Source organism: Anser cygnoides, chromosome 11 (genome assembly GCF_040182565.1).
Source record: "Anser cygnoides isolate HZ-2024a breed goose chromosome 11, Taihu_goose_T2T_genome, whole genome shotgun sequence".
NCBI lineage: Eukaryota > Metazoa > Chordata > Aves > Anseriformes > Anatidae > Anser > Anser cygnoides.
In genome coordinates this window covers 17,562,544-17,584,538 of record NC_089883.1, presented here as the reverse complement: position 1 = coordinate 17,584,538, position 21,995 = coordinate 17,562,544, and the positions used below count along the sequence as shown (strand labels likewise).

Genomic DNA, 21,995 nt, shown 5'->3' with positions numbered 1-21,995 from the left:
GAGTATGAGAGCACAATAAAGTAGAAAACAGGTAGTTTCCAGAGACTCGGGTAAATCCTCTACAAATAATTGTAATGGCCACTAATTATTGCTCTCCCTGTTTCAATTGTAAGTTCTTTACTATGGTTTTAGCAGCAGAGGTGGCCAGTAACTAATATTCATCTTTCTCAACTTTTCACTGCTAAATTATGAAAGCTTGTATTAAATAGTGATATGCAGAGTGTATGTCACATATTTGGAGATGGTATGCATATGACCCATAAATCATGCAGGATAAATTCCGTTTATCATGACTCTTTGTGCCCTTATAGCTTGGTCATTCACCTACTTCAGTGGGAAAGTCTCACATTCCACTGTTCTGGGCAGCATCAAACTGTTGATATTTAAAAAGCAAACGTGCCTGGGAGATAAGCAATTCATGTGTTAGACTGTTTTTTGTTGTTGTTGTTGTTCCTTCTTTCTTTCTTAATCTTCGTTTTCTTTTCTTTGAAAACACATTTGTCATTTCATCTCTAGACCATGAAAATAAAGAAAAAATGTGCAGCTTGCTGAAAGATACGTATATGTAATTGAATTTAGCAATTACAAGCAATTATATTACACATGTAAAGAAAACCACAAGTAAATATGCAGTATATGGGAGAAAAGATATATTTGATTGATGTTTCCATCTTATTTTTAACATACCAAGTAATAAGTTAGGAAAAGTTAGGCATAGTTAGGCATTACTTCCGTAATGAACAGAACATCCCTTGTGAATCAATGGGATCAATGTGAATGGAATCAATGTGAATCTGGGACGTTTTTATGTTTGAAATAAAAGAAAGAAAAATTTGAAGAGAACTGATAATGAGACACAGAACTGCCCACTAGCTTAAGCTGGCTTCCATTGGCAATTATAATATAAAGGTTTCCCATCCAATAGTTCAACTACAGAACAGCAGGTGCCACTATCAATAACAGGCCTAACCACTACAGTTGCTCACCATCTCCCAGAGACACCAGGCACTGAATGTACAATTGGCTGCAAACCAGTCTTTAATCACACACCAAGGAATACTGGTTGTGTGAAATATGTAGTCATGTCATATTTATTCCACAGATACAGTATTGGAAAATAGTTTTCCTTCCACGAAGTCAGTTTCTTTCACAAGATATTCAATAGAAGAACAAATTCTTTGCTGAAATGGAATCCCTAGAAAGCCAAAAAGGTGATTAAGCTTTTTACATGTTTTACCTGTACAACTTGTACATTTTTTAACAAGATACAGTTCTGGAAATAACTAGGAGTTCAAAATTTAAAGCGTTGCTTATGTACTCCAATGGAGTAGTAAAAAACTGCACTTCCCCCATCTACAAGATCAAATAATTGAGTGTCTCTTAAATGATTCTTGTAAGTAGCGCAATGAACCGCATGTTTTTTGTTGGTGGTACACAACAAAATTTTCCACTTTCATATCAACGTGTGAAATAGACTCAGCTCCTCAGCAAACCACATTTGATGTCTGAGGAGGTCTTTTCAAAGTAAACTGACAGCATCTTGGAAATACCAAAATGATGTACATTGTGCTAAGTACTGAACATTTTCCTTTTATGTAAACTAAAACTAAACTAAACCGATTTCAAAATGTTCCACTCCTAGGTAAACTGTTTAACTGAGCCCCATAAATGGCTGCCTTTCAAACCCACTGTACTAAAATAAGTTTTCTGTCTGTTCATATTTTATCCCAGGGAAGTTCAATTACATTATGCATAGAGAAATATGCATATACTCTGCAAATACTTTTCTTATTTCTAAGTAATTTTCATTTGAGAATCTAATTTGTTTTTCTGCTTTGCAAACAAACAGAGCTGAGAACAAGTTTAGTCTATAAATTAATCCAGAAAATCTCCAGTCTTATGTTTTAAATGATTATGCATGAACGAGGCTTACATATCAAATAACAAAGGAAATTCCAAATGGGAAGGCATAGGGTAGTCCCACCCTCTGCTGCAAGATTTTACTACAGATTAACTACACTCAAAGGATTTACACAGCAAACCTAAATGTGAATGTTTCTGAGTTAAGTATTTGTTTTTTCTTTTTTTCTTCTTCCTTCAAGTAAAAATCTTCTGTGTGAAAGCCATGATTTCCAAAGCCCAAGGCAGGGAGTAGGGAGTGTTTGGATAATAAATCCTCTCCCTTCGGTTTCTGCAATTGACACACCCACTATTGTCAATTTTGTGCCTTTGATTTGTTACATTAATACACAGCAACTGCCATAACCTAACACTGTACGACATGTTTCCTTACAAAACCTGAAAGGAACTTCTATGATCTGCAACTTCTCTTTTCTGGTCCTATTATTAAAGATATTTTGTTTCATTTTCTTGTTTTAATTGGCACAAATTCCCTCAAAAATGTTAGTCTGCGGAACACCCTCCCTAATTTTAAGGAGTTTGTCATTTTCTCTCTTCTCGATGTCCGTTCCTCATCAGTTGAGTTTTAGAAGCTTTCCATTCCCATTAAAAAAAAAAAAAAAGGATAAAGAAAGAATCCAGTGTCAGAAAACAACTGTAACAGCAGCCCAGGAAAATAAGGCTAGTTCCTGCAAAATTGAAAAACTGCAAGTGAAAGCCTGAATTTTTGTCCCATCCACATGGAGTGGCAAAGCAAGTAAAACCCTTTAACTATGCCAGTTCCTTTTGAGTGATGTACCAGTACAAGTCTTTGCCTTCAACTGGGACTACAAGTACAGCTCATGGGAAAGAAGCAGCAACAATCCTACCAACCTAGTCCAGAGGTTTTTTTGCCCAGGTCTCAGCATCATTGCTAGCTTTAATAAAGTTTTTAAAAACCAGCCAAATTAGTTCTTGTAAAATGTTTCCCTATTTGTACAGGATTTGTCTGTCACACTTTATTTATTTTATCACACTTTATTTTATCTATTTATCTAAAACCCTATAGAGCACATCTGTGAAGAAAGTTAACAAGTCATCCTTAGCTATCCAAGTTCAAAGTCCAGGAGGAGATTACATATGTCACTGCAGGGATAGGCTTGAAAAATTGACCCTGATGAGAAAGCTTTCGGAGCTGGTTTTTACTCCCACTTTGGAGTGCTAGCAAAGCTAGTTCACCTGAGTGTATGGACAAACCTAACTTCCCTAGGAGATGAAAAGGAGAAGACATTAAATGTTTTCAAATGTATTCAATCACATTCAAAGAAGTGGGCTATAGGTGAAAAGCAAAGAGAGGGCTGGCAGTTTGGGGCTCTGTATGATGGCCCAGATTTGCCTGAATGAGGCTAGTTGGACAGCTAAGAGAAAATCTTGGTCACTGTACTACTAAAAGGCTGTGCGCTCCATACATTACATTTCCCAAAACTAGAGAAGGCTTATGTGAGGCTTTTGATAGGTGAATAGAAATAGAGTGGTGGGCATAATAGAAATAATACAACAATAGTTTTTAAAGCATTCACCCTTGCAAATGGCAGTGTCTCCATACATGATCTGATTTAGTAAAAAAAATAAATAAATTACTTTCCAGAATTTGATTTCTGGGAGACCTGAAACAGTAGGTTACACACATATTGGGAAATATGTATTTTTAAGTAGCATTTGTGAATACTATTTATCTTTGTTCTTAATGTCATTGCTCTGTGATGAAATACTAGCATGCCCTACTGTAATTCTAATCTCTGTGCATAACTTCCAGTATTAAGTTGCCTGTCTTTCTTTTAAAACCAAAGATATGACAGAAGCGTGCACTCGCCAGAACTCTCCTATCTGCCTTTAAACAAACCAGTTTACTTTTGGCAGTTACATGTTGTTTATAAAGTCTAAAGCAGATGAATTTTGGCAAAGAGAGATCAGCTGGGGAGAAGAAAAAATAAATTATCTGTAGGTTTTGGCCATCCTATCCATGTCTTCTTCAAAACTCTCCTGGCTATACGTTTCATTGCAAATCATGAAGTTAGTTACAAATTTATGCACACAGAATGCAAAACTTCAACTTCCATATGATTTCCACATGAAAACCATGTAAAGGGATATTTTAAGTTGTTTTAAATTTTAAACTGGATAATCAAAAATAGCTAAAAATTGCACAAGCTCCATGGTGGTCTCTTTGCTTTTATCTGTTCAGGATCCAGGAGATTGTACTTGAGCTATCCAGATTTAAATAAAGACCAGTGAAAGAGGAGTGTGAGGTACAATACGCTTTTGTGGTTCCATACCTTCGACTGGTCAAGAAGCTGACCAGTACATGCTAGGAAATGTTTTAGGAGTGAGAGGAATAAAGCATTTATTTTTATGAAGCATACTGTAATTCTCTAATGAAAGCTACTATAGAAGCATTGCTGTTTCTCCTTTTAAAAATGACTGAAACCCAGAGCATGCGTTTGATCAGTTCAGATTTTGTTCCCCGAGGTAGAACTTTTTTTTTCTTTCTTTCTTACATTTTATTTTGGCCTCAGAATCTCATTAATGTGTAACAATTGTTTGTATTTTGGCTTCTTTTCCAAATATGCTCTAAATCAAATGAGAAACAAATCAACAAAGTAGATGGCAATGAGGAATAAACAAAAATGCAAGAAGGGAATGCTCCGGATAGTTGGCAGAAAACATTGGTGAATTTCCCATTGCTGTAAATCAGGAGGATACAGTTTCCTGCTTCTGACCCATAGTAGAAGTAACCTTTCCAGCAATTAGAGCTATCAAAAAATCAGTTGTGAAATGTTTGCAAGGATCTCATCTACCCCCATCAATCCAATTTTGCTGCCGAGTTCAGTAAGGTTCACCAGGTTTACTCTGCTGATTAAAGGATGCAGTTTGGTGGCTCTGCAGTTTTAACCTGACTTCCTAAGTCAATTATGAGACAGGAAGCCATCTTTCCACAAATGCACTTTAGTACTTCACAGAATCACAGAATCGTCTAGGTTGGAAGAGACCTCTCAAGATCATCTAGTCCAACCTCTGCCCTAACACTAACAAGTCCTACACTAAACCATATCACTAAGGGCTACATCTAAATGTCTCTTAAAGACCTCCAGGGATGGCGACTCAACCACTTCCCTGGGCAGCCCATTCCAATGCCTAACAACCCTTTCAGTAAAGAAGTTCTTCCTAATATCCAACCTAAACCTCCCCTGGTGCAACTTTAGCCCATTCCCCCTCGTCCTGTCACCAGGCACGTGGGAGAACAGACCAACCCCCACCTCTCTACAGCCTCCTTTAAGGTACCTATAGAGAGCGATGAGGTCTCACCTGAGCCTCCTCTTCTCCAGGCTGAACAACCCCAGCTCCCTCAGCCGCTCCTCGTAAGACTTGTTCTCCAGACCCCTCACCAGCTTCGTGGCCCTTCTCTGGACTCTCTCGAGCACCTCCATGTCCTTCTTGTAGCGAGGGGCCCAAAAGGAGGGTGGGAGCAGAGGAAGAGGTGACCTCCCTGGGCGGGAATCGAACCCGTGCGGCGGCGGCGTTGGGCGTGCTGCACGTTAAGCAGTAGGCTATCCAGGGAGGTCTTCACGAAGGTTTGCCCAGATTGTTTAAAGGCAAAGGGTGTTAAGGATTGTGTACAAGACAAAGCCATGAAACTTAAATTAATTCTCTTCATTTGTACTGAAGATAGAGAAATAAATGTACATACGGGCACGTACGAAGTAAGATGAGCCTTACTCTGCTGCTAGAGACTTATAACCTCTACTCTTTCTTTCCCACTGAAAGGAGTAAAAAATGGTGTCTACAACTTCTTCAAAGCAGAACTTATAATTTTCAGAAAAATAACAGTTTGTTTCTTAAGGATAAATTGCTTTCCTTCCTTCCTTTACATGGTCCATTGGAAACATTACAGTGTGCACATGGTTAGCCGTGCAGCTCATAGGCTTTGCAGGTAAAACAGTGTGTATAACATACATACACTGGACTCCGATACCCATTTGGTGAGAAGGCAGCCAAGTGTGCTTAATGGAGAAAAGCTACACACAGTTCTCCCTGGGAAGAAGACAGAACTGCTACACATAACTCTATATGTAGCCTGCAGTTTTTGGGTGCACATATACTATATTGTAGTTACATTTAGGATGTGTTAATTACAGAATCTTCCAATTTAGAACCCCAAACACTATTAATGAAGATGGGAACTAAAATGAGTTTGCATCAATTAAAACTTTGAAAGGTTTCCATAAAATAAGAAAAAAAATTCATTCACCAATCCTAAACCAGAGCCTGCCTTTTTCTTAAAACTCAGATGTGACTATTCATCTCTTCTACTCTGTTTTAAAGAATACCTTTGTCACATTCTGCAGAAATATGTATCAATTATTAAACTGTGAATTTTAACATGTCAGTAGTAAAGACAATAGTCGTTTTAATGTTACTGTACTGTTTTTCCTGATGTTTCGCTAATTGACCAAATCTATATTGAAATGCTCCATGTATCATATAAATCCGCTTGTGGAAGTTTGATATATACCTTGCTGAAAGAGAAAGTATGGGCTTAACTGATCTTTGACAGGTCTCTGGGATCTCTACTTGCTGCACATGCATCAGTAGACATCAAGTGTTAGCAAAATGGGTTCAGAAAAGTACAGATCAGGCCTTATGACTGTATGACTTCTCTTACGACTGTAATCGAGTTTGAACTCAACCATTTTAGAGTTCCAACGTTCTCAAAAATTATGACAGGTTCTTTTACCTCTTCTTCCTAGCCACAGCTGAAATGTCAAAATACTATAGAAAAGACTGTTCTGTGGTATTTCCAGCTGGGGCGTGAAGTAGGCATGTAATAAATCTCACAAAGAAGGCCTGTTCTTGTGAGATTTCCACCACAGTTTTGCAGACTCAAGAGGTTTGAACAAGTTTTCTTTAAGCATCTGAACTTCTGGCTGCTTATCTGAACCATTTGTGGGCCACCCATCACAGGTCTATGTTTATTGCTGAAATGTCGCTTGGCTTAAAGTATTTTTTTTTAAAGAATTGTTTGGGGAAATTGCACATAGAAAGCCCATACACCTGGGGTTGCCCATTTCCATTCCATGACAGAACGCTCCCCTTAAGTATCCTTCAACAGAAGCATACTTCTATACAAAGAAAAAGGTCTGATTCTAGAAAACAGCCAGTAAGAGGTAGAGTCAGAAAGCTAATGGCCAAAGCCCTGCTACGCAATACTATTGATTATTCCCACATTCCGCTTTCATTGGAACCACTGCCATTAAACGTCTCTGAACATCCTTGTTAGGTATGTATGAACCTTTGAAGATTCTGCACACTCCATTTGGAGTCTATTCCCCCCCCCCGCAAAATGACCTGTTCCTTTCACTCTCTTTGTGAATCAAACTCCAAACTGATTGCTGGCAGAAGTAATGGTGAATAATGCCAGTTACAGTAGCAAGCATTTGGAATTAATTAATTAGTTCACTTATAAAAGCTGAGAAGAAAAAAAACACCATTATTTACTCTCTGACCCTAAAACATTTGCAATAAGAAAAAAACTCCAACATTTTCCACATTACCTGCTTCACATCTATGTCTCATTTAACACATATAAGTAAGCATAATAACAATTTACAGTTCCAACATCCAGCTACAAAAAGTACTTTTAATTCTGCAGTTTACAAAATATCAGTGTAGGATGATGAAGAAAAAACTGATGCTATGGTCTTCACTGGAATATATCTGCTTTATCTGGTAGAACCCCACGAGCTGAGAGTAGCTGAAAATGGGGGTCTTTTTTTTTCTTTGCCCAAGAAAGATCATCTTTGAGGATAGAATGCATTTTTCTTTCTCCCTTGTAAATAGCACTTTAATAGCACTGTAAAAAGAATGGCTCTAAAAGGTAAAAATAAAAGGCACTGCCATAAATACTACAGGAAAATCTTTGCCATTTGTACTAATATCTGTAATTCAACTGGTACCTTTCTGTCCATGCTGTGCAAGAATGTACACTGAGTACACAAAAACTGGGAAAAGAAAGTTTAAATGATAACAACAAAGACTTACTAGTGTATAAAGATTTTTTTTCTTCATAAAATCTACTTGAGTTGTCTGGAGGCTGAAAGTTTTACCAGCGTCTAACTGTAGCAAAGTTTGATCAGCCTTTTTAAAATTATGTGACATACCAGGTACTTGTCTGATTTGTTAAGTTCCTCCCCCCTTTTCTGCATATGAAACATAATGTAAATCTTTTCAGCACCCAAACTAGCATGTAACCTTTGAGCCAGACAATCCTAGTTGTCAAAGATGCATTTAAAGCATTTAAATAATGAATCAGTGAAGTTAAGAAATCTTACAGTTTCTATGATAAATGAGATTGTTTGCCTGCCAAAACAACCAGTCAAAGAAAAGGGAAATATTACCAGTATATTATATAGACTGGAAGCTCACCTTGTCTATAGATTAAACCTGATACACAAGAATCCATGAGAGGGACCAAAATACCAGGCTTGTCTTAGCCCATGCATATGAATATCACCGTTGAACATACTCTCTGAGCCCAGTCATGAAACAAGGTAAATCACCACTCTTTTTATTGCTTTCATGCTGGGAATCAGACTCACTGGACAAAAAATACATTTGTGTTTGTGAAATACAGAAAATCTGAATCTACCTTGACTGAACTTGTGAAGTTGTTCCTCTGTTTTCACAGGTATAGGAAAATTGTTTTATGGTTTCAACTTAAAGCCAAACATCAGGCCTCAAACCTCCACCACTTAAAAAAAACAGTAGGGAAACTTTTAAAATCTGAAGCTTGAGACTCAGGGTTAAGCAAGGCAGAATAATAAATCTCAGCACACAGTATTTTGGGAAGTTCAGACACAGATCCAGTTCTAAATCCAGATGTTTGGCCATGAACCCAGAGTCTTGCCCAATGCCTGTGGGATCATTATTTTCTGTTTGCTCTTGCCTGTTTTACAGATCAAATGTAAACATGGAAAATAAGATCACTCCTTTTATACCTCTATATGTATGTATTTTTTAATTCTGATGCACCTAAGTTGTTTCGGAAGATTTGGCAGCACACGGAGATAATGGGAAGCCTTACCCTGTCACTCCATTCTGTAAGGAACCAGCTCTTAGCACAGGGTCCCATATCACAGTTCTCAATATCATTTGGCCGCAGCTTCATGTTACATTCCTCATCATCAACAATGTCTCCAAGGTTGCTGACACATTTCACATCTCGGGTCCTCTGCCCCACTCCACAAGGTACTGAACACTGTAACAAATGGTAGGTTGTATCAGGACTCTGGGCTGTAATTCTCACGGTTTTTTATGGAGCTGAAAATGTACAGCTCACTTATTCCTACTAACACATCCACAGAAGCTACAGAACTATTTTAGATTGTTAGGAATAGGGAATAAAAACATGTTAGTAGTTTCAAAACCATATTTTCAGTCTGTAGCATTCTACAGTATACTATGTAGATACATTTGGAAAACAAAAAAAGCAAATCCTATCATCAGTGAGCCATGCTGTACCTAATCAAATTGAACTGCTGGTATGTGAATAGCAGGCTGACATACTCTGCATAATTTTGATCTTGATCTATATACAGATATGAAGCAAGAGAAATGCAAAGAAAAACAACTTTTGAATCCCTCTTCAAAGTTCAGGCCTTATTCCCCTGCTCTCTTTTCGTCAATCTCAGAGAACACTGACAGGTATCAATGTCTCTGCCTGGGGACATGAAGCATCCGGATCTTCAAGAAAAAAAAGAGAACATTATTTTATATTCTGTGTATGCATGATATGTTTTGATGGGTCCTGTAAACACTCCAGAATTAATGTGGAAAAGTCTCTGGGAATCTGGAGATTAAAGACCTGAATACCTACGCACAAGGATAGTTAGTTGAGATTGCAAAGGCAACCTCATTGTTCTTCCTTTACTTTCAAATGCTTAAGCATGTCTACTATATTTACATGTCCAAGTTATTACATAAAATAGATTCCTTACAGCAAAATACCTTAAAGATCTTACCTTCAGCATGCAGTTACTTCTTCAACTGTTCACTCTAGAACACTTGCCAAAACCCAGACCAGATGCATGAAGCAAGTCATTACACAGGAAAATGCTATTAAAAACAACTACCCCGTTCTTTGTCAAAAAAGCGGTGATTTGACCAGGGGTTACTCTCAAAGTCTGGCCTTCAAACTTAAAATTGTTACAATGCTATTTCTTCATTTTGATCGAAGTTTTTTACATTTGTATGTCAGGAAAAATGGTCAGCACACTAAAATCTTAAGATGGGTTTACTTTTCAGATCACAGACCTGTCTCTAGAGCAAAAACCTAATTGTACTTCAACAAGAACAAACTAAAATAAATGTTCTGCTGAAAACAGTTTCCAAATGCAATTGCTTCTTTCCTTATAAGTGAGTCTTCCACATGCTTTAATTCTACTTCCAAGAGGAAATTAATCACAGAATTTTACTGGGGTTATTCCTATATTCAACCAGCTACAATTTCTAAAATATTTGTTTATGTTGATTCACTATAAGCAGTAAAGCTCTGAAGGCTGTCTGCACACTGAAATACTTCTCAAAATGTAATAACACATAAGCCATCTACTCTTTTCTTAGGGGCAACACAAAGGTAAAGTTTTGATTGTTTTCTTAAGAGCAGGTCTACTGTCCTTTAGCCCCAGAAAAATTTTAAAACATGGTGAATACATAGCCTTACATTTGTCTGGCTACGTATTTATGTTTTTTATCTCTGAAATATCTCAACACATCACCAATATTTCATGACTAAGGGGTTAATAATGCCCCCATTAACCTCAGAAATGCAGAAATTTAAGGAATTAACCCATGCAGATCAAAGCCACATAAAGTCTGTGGCATGACTCCTTAGCCTACCATGACTGTGTGGACAGAAAGCTGTGCTTCTACTGGCAATGCAGCTAGCCCACGGATGCCACACGCATTCCAGCACATAACTGGGGAATTAGGAGCAATGAAGCTCTTAAATAGAAAGGAGAAAGAAGGTTTAGGTTTGGTGTTAAGCTGCAATTTTTCAAGGACTATCCACCCACATAATTCAGCACTTCTGTGAATTTTTTTTTGCTTTGCTTTGTGGCTAACTGAAAAGAGACTTATTTATCACTACACCTAACACACCAGAATATTTCTTCTCTCTACACAATGGCTGTGAAAGTATCTAGGATGGTTGTCAGGTTGGCCAAAACTTTTGTAAACGACACAAAACCATACCATTCACATTTATCTGAAAGCCTTGGCATAACCTCAAACCAACTATAGCTACAGCAAATACTGACTATCTCTAAATTTAACACGTACATAAGGTTAAATCAGTCCTGTAACTAAACACCACATGCTAAGAAAAACAAGAAGTTTGCTACAATAGGCAAACCTCTTAGCTCTCTCCCAACTCTATTTCATATAGTACTTAAAAAAAAAAAAAATGTTGAGAAAGCTTGTGTGCTTCTGTACATACATATCTATGTGTTTTGTTCAATGCAATTGCTCTTTTTCACCTTCTGAAAACTAACAGTCATAACCATGCAGGGTATTTCTGAACTAAGATTCACTTACTTCCAAGGCTTTTCACATTCCAGTTCCACCAAATTTCATGTTTGATTAGTGATACCTGTAAGAAAATTCTTGTTCTCTTCTGAGGTTTATGCCCCAAATTAATCAATCATACTTACTGAAGTCCATTCTGTCCTAATCTGCCATTCACTGCAGATCTTCAGCTGGCAAGTGCTGGTTGTCTCTGGTTTCTCCAGGTGATGACAGCGGTATTGCTGAACTGTCAAGGTGCGATTAGCATATATTTGTCTGCATAAGATCTGTCGATGCTGCATACCAAGGCCACATGTTTTGCTGCACTCAGACCACTCCCCTATATCCCAGCTACAGAAAAGGGGGGGAAAAAAAGAAGTTAAAAAAAAAAAAAAAAAGAGGGCATCTCTTTCAGTGAAGATTCATCTAATACTACCTCACCAGAACTCTACGGACATGATTTTGATGCTGGTAAAGAATCTTAAAATAATACTTAAGCTTCTGCACGCAGAACTGAATCCTTTATGAAGAGAACATTATATACTTATAAATGATCTACCTGACACTACTAAGTATGCATTTATGCATTTGTATTTTAATAAATAATGTTTAAAATAAATATTTACACATCTCTGTTTACATTCTTGATATTGTCCTCTGTAAAATCAAAATAATTTTAAAAAAATGAATTAATATGAATTGTTACAAAGAAAAAAAGGTGAGAAAAACACTTGGTGATAGAAAGTATCTCCAAGTAAAATACTCCAGAAGAGTTGCATCTGAGCCTGTGATACCAGCAGTTCTAGAAACAAGGTTTACCACTTTGGGATCCAAACTCCGAGTTAAAGAACTACTTAATTCCAGGAAAGAGAAGTCATGTTTATGAAGGGGTGCTGACAGTGCTATCAGGCAAATCTCATCTTTAAGTATGACACCATGCAATGAACAGTTGTGTACTGCAGCGCGCTTATCCAATGTGAGGTGATATAACCTACAGACCCCCTTCTTTAGACAAGCATTTGTGGAAGACTATCACTTGAAAAAAAGAGTTCCCATAGAGAGACCACAGGTACAGTGTGTGCCCCTGAACAATCACACAAACTTTGAGAAATTACTAGACTCACTTGCTGCTCACTTCATGACAGAAACACAAGTTTTGAACACAAGTTCAAACTAGTTTCATACTTAGGATATCTTCTTGCATGTGCAAAACTTCAATGACATTGGCTTATTTCAGTTGACTTAAACACTAATATCTTACAAAGCTGGACATGGGAAGAGGTTGCAGGCCTCCTCTTCTGGAATAGGCTTGGTGCTGCTGTCACAGTAACTCTCAGGAACCTCCTCATGAGTGATTCTGTTGACACAGTGGAAAATTGGGTACTGGGACCCTGAAATTAAAAAGAAAATTAGGTGATGCCTTGCAAAAGATACTGCAATATAAGCTGTTCGTATCAATAGCATCAAAAAGCATAAGATAACAACAGGAAATCTAAGATTTTATCCAAAATTTCCAAACGTAAGTGAAAACTATATTGTTTACATTGTAATATTAAGAAAAGTGCTTAGTATATAGAAAGTACAGCATGGCATTGTATTAAAGGCTGAGAAAACGTGCTGCTTGGTCTGCATGAAATCATCATAGTGCAGAGATTACAAACATCAAGTATTCATGCAAGTGGAAAAATGCAGCCAAGCAGCCAGGCCAGAACACCTGCTTTAGAAAAGTAAAGATTTAGCAGTCATCCTGTTCTGCTTCTGGAAAGAGACTGAACCTCCACCCTTTAAAGTTATCTTGGAAGTGAACACATCCAACTACTACTCACTTCACCTTAGTTTTGAGACGATTTGTAAGATAAATCTTACAGGTGAAATATTACTGTAGACTGCAGACTTGTTAAATATTACAACTCTCCATACTTATTGCAGTGTACCAGCCCCTTCTCTCTCTGGACAACAGAGAGAGGGATAGTGTGCTAAAGATACCTCACTTCCCTGACAGGATTCAGTAGAAGTTTCCAGACCATTCTAGCACATCTATTTTCTCAGTCATCTTAAATGGAAATCTGGGACAAGAGTTGGTAGAAGTTCTCATGTGAAGCATTGTCACTTTTTAAAAATAGTAATAGCCTTCTTTTTTTCTCCAAGTAAAAATTTTAATAAAAAGTGCTTTGAAATCTCTCAGCTTTTCATCAAAACTTTTATCATTTCTTTTTCCTTATTTAACATAAAAATCTATTTTGTTTCCTTGTTTCTATTCCCATCTTAAAAATTCCTAAAGATACTTAACTCTGAAAGGTTTGTTTTGAGAAAAAAAAAAAAGAGAGAGAGAAGAAAGACTGGGTATCATCTACAATTAAGAAATAATAAACTAGTAGAAAAAAAGAAAACATGGAAAAAGGAATGAAAAAAAGCAAAACAAGAAACTGCTCACACAAAATGAAAACAAAGCCTTAAACAGTACAAGATTTCTTTCTGATGATTTTCAATCAATTTTTTATCAGCCCATATAACCTGGTTTGACTTTTCCTTCAGAGACATATACTTTCTGCTACCAGAAAAAAGTCTCTAGTATGTTTATAAACATTTATGCAATCAAGAAGCAATTTTGAGAGTTAATATTGATGTTTTGTTATTTTTTTTTTTAGCTCTACCTGTATCTGTAACATGGACACTCATCTGGCCTTGGACCATATTCACAAAGCATTCTATTACTACCTAAAGAAACTAATTAGGAAGTGAATGTTCTCAATGTAGATGAACTGGTGACAGCTGTCTTAGCTGAGTTCCCTCAATGGTAGGTCTTTTATTTCAAAGCTCTGTGATTTTTCAGAAGTGTTGATGGCTGGCCATGTATAGTAAGAACAAATTTCAATTTTAAGATACAAAACTCTACTTTTCCCAAAAACTGATTATGTCATGCATTACTGAATCTGTGGTCACTGTGAACATCTTATGGCAAAGATTAACCTGGGAAACCCAAAACAGGGAATCTATCACCTCCCAAAGGCTCACCGATTACCAGCCCCTTTCATTCTCTTCTTCCTTCTCACTTCTACCCAATGAAAATCCTAGTTTTCTAAAGGCACATTATTGCTGTTCCAGCAACACTCAAGGAGGTGAAGATATATCTGATGGAATCCCTGTGAAATCTTCCCATACAGATCAGAAAGCTGTTGACAAACACGCAGAAAATATGGAGGTTGTATCAGACAAAGCTGGAGAGGCTAAATGGAAGGATAAAGAATGCCACAGAATGTTGAGGAAAGCAGCTGTGTATCAAGGGTGAGAGAGACAGCAGCTTGCCATAAAATCCTGAAATACTGCCCTTCAGAAGCAAACGCTGTATGTTCTCTTCTACTTTTTATATTTTATATTTTGAATTTTGTTATTTCTGGTGCTTTAAATAGATGCACACTTCATAGTACAGGTATGTTTTTTGCTCAAAAGATAGCAGAAAACACCAGGTCTAGCAATGGTTCGTACAGCAATGCTGCTGAATATTCAATGCTGCTTCTTCCCTCCATGTTTCTTCTCTTCCACGCTGGAACCCTCCTGTGGGTCATCTATTTTCTGTGCATGCTGTATGAAGCACTTACCTTTCCCACATGTAGTGGTACACTCAGTTTTTCCAATCTGTTTCCAGTTGTGCTCTCGGTTTTGTCTTGGTGGCTGCACAGCAGGCACCTGGTTTTCTGGCTGATGAGAAGGAAATCTTCCTGGCTGAATAACTGGAAAAGTTCCAGCTGCCTGTCCAGTAAGAGTGTCCATCTCCCTATGCAAATCCTCATCATCATGATTTGTACTTTCTGGCATTTCTAACTGACCATTCAAGGGCTCTCCTGATGATGGAAAAAAAAATAAATTAAAAAAAAAGTAACATAATTAGCCTCATGTGCTATTATCGGTCTATGTTTTCATTTACTAATACTCAGAACACTGCAGCATCATTAAACTGGAAAGCAGCTTTAATCTGCTATACAAAGACTTCCTAACAGTGCTCTGTGAAGACTGTGTTGTTTTAAATTAAGACAACCAAGTCTCAGCCAGCATTACAGAGAACATTAATACAATAAGAATTTAAGATCTTAATACATTAAGAACTGAAGATTCTCCAGTCATACTATAGAATTAATGTGCACTGTCAAAATTTCCCAGAGCACTTTGTGTACCATGCTCTGTATTTTCTGCCTCCCCATATCACCGTACAGTTGCTCCTCTTTATGGACTGGAGGACATTCTCTTTGAATGACTGTACAAACACTTAGAAATTTGTCAAAGCAAGTCATGAACAGTAAAAGCAGGACCAAAATCACTTGTACAATTTCTACTCTCCTTCAGAATTTCATATTGGTACACACAACACATTGCCATAGCACAGAATCAGGAACATGATCTGTCCAGATTCTAGCCTGGGGAGGTACCAATTTTGTGTTTGGTCCTCTCCAGGTGGGACAGGAAAGAGAAACTGAGAAGGGTTCTTTGAAATTAACTCAAGCTCTGAAGAGAAAAATCAAGCACGATTTCATTTCTGAGACATGATTACAACACTCCAGCTCAAGTAAAGCCATAGTTAAAATTTTAACAACAAAATTATTACTGAAAATATAAATACGTGACCAGATTCCCCACTACACAGGACAATATAAATTCACTTCAGTTAAGAGATCTATGCAGAGATCTCTTCCAATGAGTAGGGAGAATTCCGGGCCTCTCCCAGATCAATGGCAGCATTTACATTGAACTTAACAGTATGAATTTCTCCATCAGCTTACTGGGTAACAGAATGTACTTAGTAATAGGAAATAGTGGTATTTTACCTGGCCTCCTGTGAGCAAGCAACTGAGGACTAATGACATTGTCTCCTGGAATGATATACTCATAATGTATACCTGGGTTAGGCTGCTGATGTATCATCTAAAAAGAAAAACAGCCATACATTCACTTCTTCCACTTGTTATATTACTAATACTAAATATGTACTTAAACTGATCAACGGTGTAACATTATTTTTCATTCGTCATGATAGAAATAAAGGTTGATGATAGTGTTTAAAAACGAAAAAACAAACAATTTGTTCCTGAAAAAGTAAGACAATACAGGTTACTATGTTTGCAAACTGAACTAGCTTGTGATGGCAGAGACACTGTTCCTCTAAATATTCCTTGAAAACTGTAAAGCTGACAGGCTCTGGGCGAGCGGGGCAGGGCCTGGCCTCTCACCAGCGGGGCAGTGGGGGCTGCCACCGGGCCTGGGCAGCAGGAAGAGATGGTCCTGAGGTCACCAAAATATTCTCTGACTGGAGGAGCTTGACAGATGACTGAGGAAACATGAGCAAGGAAGAAACAAGGCACAGAAAAATAGATACCACAGACACTGATCTGCAAATCAAGCTGCCTTTTTTAGGGTTTATCAGTTGTACATGAACAGAGCACCTGCAAATCCAACTGCTCCTTTCATCACTGTGCAGGTACCTCTGCACCACTCGGCGGAGACTCAACAACCAACTCGCAAGTCACTGTTATGCTACTCTCACCATAAGCATTGCTCAACAAAGATGAAGTGAACAGGTTACAAAGGCTTGTTACAACAACTGAAGAGTGCCTGTGCAACCCTCCTGCATCTTTCCATGGTAGGTTTCAGCCAAATGAAAATGTAATGTACTTGCAGACAGACTCCACGCCTTTGCATATAGCCACAGCAACTCTTTGAAGTGTTCCTTATGAACACAGGTGGGAACTTTAAACTTTTCTGGGTTAAGTATGAAAACAAAGCCGAATGGTTTCAGAAGGCTGCGTGCTGCACAACCCCATAGGAATTGACATGAGCATGCCTCCAAGTCAGTTCTTCTATTTTCACCTAAGCAGACAGGGATCATAAACCCTGAGCAAGATATAATCTTATGAATGCTTTTAAAACTGTTAGCAGCATACTCTGTTCTCAGCAGTTTTTTGTGCTGCTGAGAGTCTGGAAACACTCACACTAGAAATGTAAGGATGCCATCAGCTGCTAACTTCACTAGTTTATCTCTGATTACTTCAGAACTGCTTCTACGGCTTCTGCTGCTTTAAAAGTCCTAAATTCTTTGTGGGGATTGGTCAGGCAGATGCCTCGAAGTACTCTAACTTGAAATAAGTTTAAAACAAAAAAACAAACAAAGAACAACAAAACAATAATAATAATACGCAAACAAACCCATGAAACACCAGAGCTTGCAGTAGTTCTCTGGTCCTGACAAACCACAGGCCAAAAAGAAAAGGGTCATGCTATGTACCTAGATATCTCTTTTCCTCCACATTTTGAAAGTGGAAAAAAAGACAGTATGATCTTAGGAAGAAGGAACAAAAAACCATTTGGAGCTCCCATCTGCAAATCTCTTCATTTTTCTACACAAAGAGTAAAGATTGAGACTACGGATGAAAATAGAATTGCATGATTCAGGAACCACAGGACAAAGACTGAAAAAAAGACATCCATATCCATATATGGCTGCAGATTTCAAACACATAAAAGAATTTGTGTCACACTGATGCTCAATTTTCTTTCAGCTAGCACTGTCCATATTTATCTTTCCAATTGTACTAAAAAATACAAAGACACTATTCTGTCAGCTAATAATGAATTATAATATCCCTCATATCTACAAGAAACATCTCAGATAAGAGTCCAGTCAAATTAGATGTGACAATCCACAGTAGCAGCCTCAGAGCAAAGCTAATAAAGCTGTGTCCATCATACTAGCTTTATCATATTCATTGCAAAAGGGGGAGAAAAAAGAGACTAAGCATAAACTAAAACATTAAGTTATTATATATTTAAGCTTAAGTCTTTTTATGATATTTCTTTGAAAATATCCGTTTAATGCATTTCTTGATTCTTTTCTCTCTGGGTCGTTGTGTATTAGGCATCTATCAGATGGCAATAGAAACTTCAAGAAAACCCCAGTTCACAGCATCATGTAAACACACCATGGCACACATATTTTATAAACCCAGAGTCTGCACTGCAGAGTCTAGGTACCCAGTCATTTAATCTTCCAGGTTTTAGCCAGTCTTACATTGCCACTAATCAGAAACTATCCAAAAAGAAGTAATGTTTGCATAATTATTATTTGTTTTAATAAGACATCACATAGCAGATGGGGAATGACTTTGCCAACATCTAACTTTTTCCATCTGAAGAATCAGGGTAGTTAGTATTTTTCTATGAAACAACACAGTACATTCACTTTTCCATCACTTACTGCACTTAATGGCAAAAAAGCCGTAGCTGGATGAAACAACCAGTATCACCATTCCATCTATTTTTTTCAACTACTGCATTTTCCTGTATGAAAAATATAACCTCAAAGCACATTATTTGTTTTAGAATAAGTTATAATCAGGTCCAATTACATTTTTATTTCAATATGATGCAATAAAAACCTGTCCCTGTTTTTTTACTGAAGTAAAATTACTGAAGTAAATAGATTTTTCACTACAGTCCTAGCCACAATTTGACTTCTCACTTACCTTATCTAACAGCTATTATATTTATAATCTTCATGTTACAGCTTCCTATTAAAGCTGTCCCACTTCAAATTACACGTTCTTTAGTTTTCTGGACCTACAGACCTACGTTTCTTTTAAAGAAAACTGAGATGGTATCACTCTGTGAGAGGCCCCATCTGATTAGGTATTTGCTTCGGTTCACTGTAAAATTAAACTATTCCAAATTTGCTTGAGTACCAAAGTAACCAGAGAAAATCCAGTCCCCCCAAAATACCCACATCTGTATGCTTTACTTTCATTTTACTGAGCAATTAAAATTGGTTTTACTAGATCAGTAAAGTCAGAGGGAAAGGCTTCACTGATACTTAGATTTCCTAGGATCTGGAGCAAACTGGGGTTAACAGGACACAATAGTAAAATATCCAAAATACTGTTTCAAGATTAAAGAAACAAAACAGTAACAAAGTATGGACAATGAATGCAATTACAGTGTTGCATGTTAACAACTAAAACAAATTTTCCATTAGGAAGATTAACCTAACTCCAGGAAACTTACATAGACATCAAGGACTTCATTTGTTGGACCATCAGCTAAAAATGACTCCCCTGCAGTGCTGGAGATTTCATTTGGGCGTTTATAAGTGAACATTGTCCCACCACCTTCATATCTTCCAGGTCGATCAATTGCCCAGTTTCCATTGATGATGGACCGTCCCGATCGACTCCGCAACGCTGTAGAGGATAGGGACAGAAACACAAGGACTTTGATCAGAGGAAATCACCTTCACGTACTGGTGTCCCTTCAAATTCCCAAACGTATGTTACACTGTTTTGTATTCCCTGATGTCAGGGGACAAAGTCATGTGGCTGCTGAAAACAGAGTTAAATTCATAGTTATGAAAAAAAAAATCAAGTTTAGAAAGCTTTTCCTGAATACTCATAGTTTTATGCTTCAAGAAAAGAAAGAAAATTTAGAAGATAGCTTGGTAATCTTTTTCAGCAGTTTCTCAGAGGATGCCATGTGACTGAGCCAGCGGCATACACCGAGCACATGCAAATGCCAAGGAAGTAGTTTTCCTCACCTGCCTTTCCACTGAACCGACTATTTTACAAATTAGATACAATAGAATGCAGATACAGAAAACCACTACAATAGACAATGCAGAAGCACCAGACAATCAGTTTATGGACACATGAATGTCCTGGGTTGCCAAATATTCCAATTAGTCTTCGTGACGTTGTTTGGCTACTCTCTCCATTTCCTTTTCAAAACACTTTCTTTGCCAGAGCACCTGCAGAGCCCTTAGCTGCAGCACGGTGCGGAATGACAAGCTATCTGAAAATGCCATGAGGATCTCTTGCATAAGGAAAAGTGGCTTGTAAATCAGATACTAGGTGGGAAGCATAAAATCTGGATTCAATCACAGAATCATAGAATGGTTTGTCTTGGAAGGGACCTTTAAATATCATCTAGTCCACCCCCCAATTTCATTATTCTTTAGCACTCCTCTGTTGAAAGAAAACCTTTTGTATGAAGAGGAAGATTCTATAGTTACAAAGATGCAAACAAATATAAGCATACTGATTAAAAATCAATTATTAATACACAGCCTACATCGCAAATAGGGAAAGTAATTTTAAAGTAAGGTTTGTAAATTCAAAGAGAATACTCTTCACACAATGCATCAACAAGGCGTTGAGGTAAACACTTTAGTAAAATTCAAGAAAGGACTGGTAGATTTTTAAAAGATCTATACAAGTAAATAACTGCAAAGGAACACCCTGATATTTAAGGTTTGAACCTTATAATATCCTGTATATTAGGTTAAGGCCTCTAACTTGAGCAGATTATTTTTTATTTTCCAAATGCATATTCTTAACAGTATCTCATGAAATTTCACCAAATATCTGTTGGTCTCCACAAAATACATGGAACTCAACAAACTGCAGCTTAACCCACAGAACCATGCCTGTAACCCTACTAGAGGACTGAGCTGATATGCATGCCTAAAGAAAATCTGGCACAGAAGGAATCAGAACAGAACGTACCAGATGAAGGGACAGTGTCCTTTCTTGTTAAGTTGCACAGTTCAAAGTCTTTTTCCCCCATGGGAATAGTTGGTGCTGACTAAATTTGCATCACCTTGATGAAATTGTCTACAGAAGAAGACTGCTTAGTGTTTTTGAAAAATTTTGTAAATAGTGCTTAGATACAATCATGTATCTATGCCTCTTTTAAGTCCTTACTGCTATTTGTTAATGAAAAAGCAATGGTTGGAAATGGAAGACTTTATCAGTCTTCGAGCATTAGCCAGTTGCAATCTTAAGTCATGCTTGTTATTTGAAGTGAGCTTGCTTTAGTTTGTCTTATAATATATGCAGAAAATGAGATATAATCTAACTACTCCTAATTGCAATTACATGGGTGTTATCAATCCTCTCTGCACTAAACTGACATAGCCATGCCTCTAGAGATGCTAACAACCCAGCAACCTACTTTTCAAAGTGGGGTAACAAATTATATGAGAAGAACATGTGTGCAATCTGCAAACTTTAAATATAAATAAATTTAATTGTTAGTAGTATCCCAGTTTGTACAAGAAAAAGTGTAAGATCAAATATTCTTTTTCTTAAAAGAGAAACATGGTAGTAACTAAACAGAATTGATTTTGAAGTAGATAAATTAATTTAAGACTTTATATTACTACAGTGCCTTCTCTCTATACTGTAAAGAATGTATCTGGTTTCATGGTTCTGGATAAAATGTACGATGTAGAAAGGTTAAAGATTAAAGCAGTTGGCTACAGCCACTCCTGAATCTGTACGAAGCCCTTCTTGCGGTCAGTCAAAATTGCCATCTTTACTTTCAGGAAATGAATGGGACTGTCCCTGGATCACTAGTCCCTATAAAAAGTCCTAATTGCTGAAGTTTCAGACTTTTATTTCTCCCTCTGCAAAATAAATCAGTGGATTTTAGCAGTTGCACAGAGTTGCACCCACACAAGC

The 21,995-nt window shown here is 37.3% G+C and overlaps 1 protein-coding gene across 4 annotated transcripts in view; it reads right to left on the bottom strand.

The window, feature by feature from the left end:
- The window catches only part of THSD4 (thrombospondin type 1 domain containing 4), a 299,851-nt gene that overhangs the window by 12,554 nt on the left and 265,302 nt on the right, over nt 1-21,995 (bottom strand). For all 4 annotated transcript variants that reach the window (XM_013177461.3, XM_048060302.2, XM_048060303.2 and 1 more), the window contains 6 exons: nt 19,546-19,721; nt 16,320-16,416; nt 15,099-15,341; nt 12,761-12,890; nt 11,646-11,850; nt 9,020-9,193 (listed from right to left, as the gene is read on the bottom strand). In XM_013177461.3, coding sequence (XP_013032915.1) covers nt 9,020-9,193; nt 11,646-11,850; nt 12,761-12,890; nt 15,099-15,341; nt 16,320-16,416; nt 19,546-19,721 — 1,025 coding nt within the window. The remainder of the gene's footprint in view (nt 1-9,019; nt 9,194-11,645; nt 11,851-12,760; nt 12,891-15,098; nt 15,342-16,319; nt 16,417-19,545; nt 19,722-21,995) is intronic.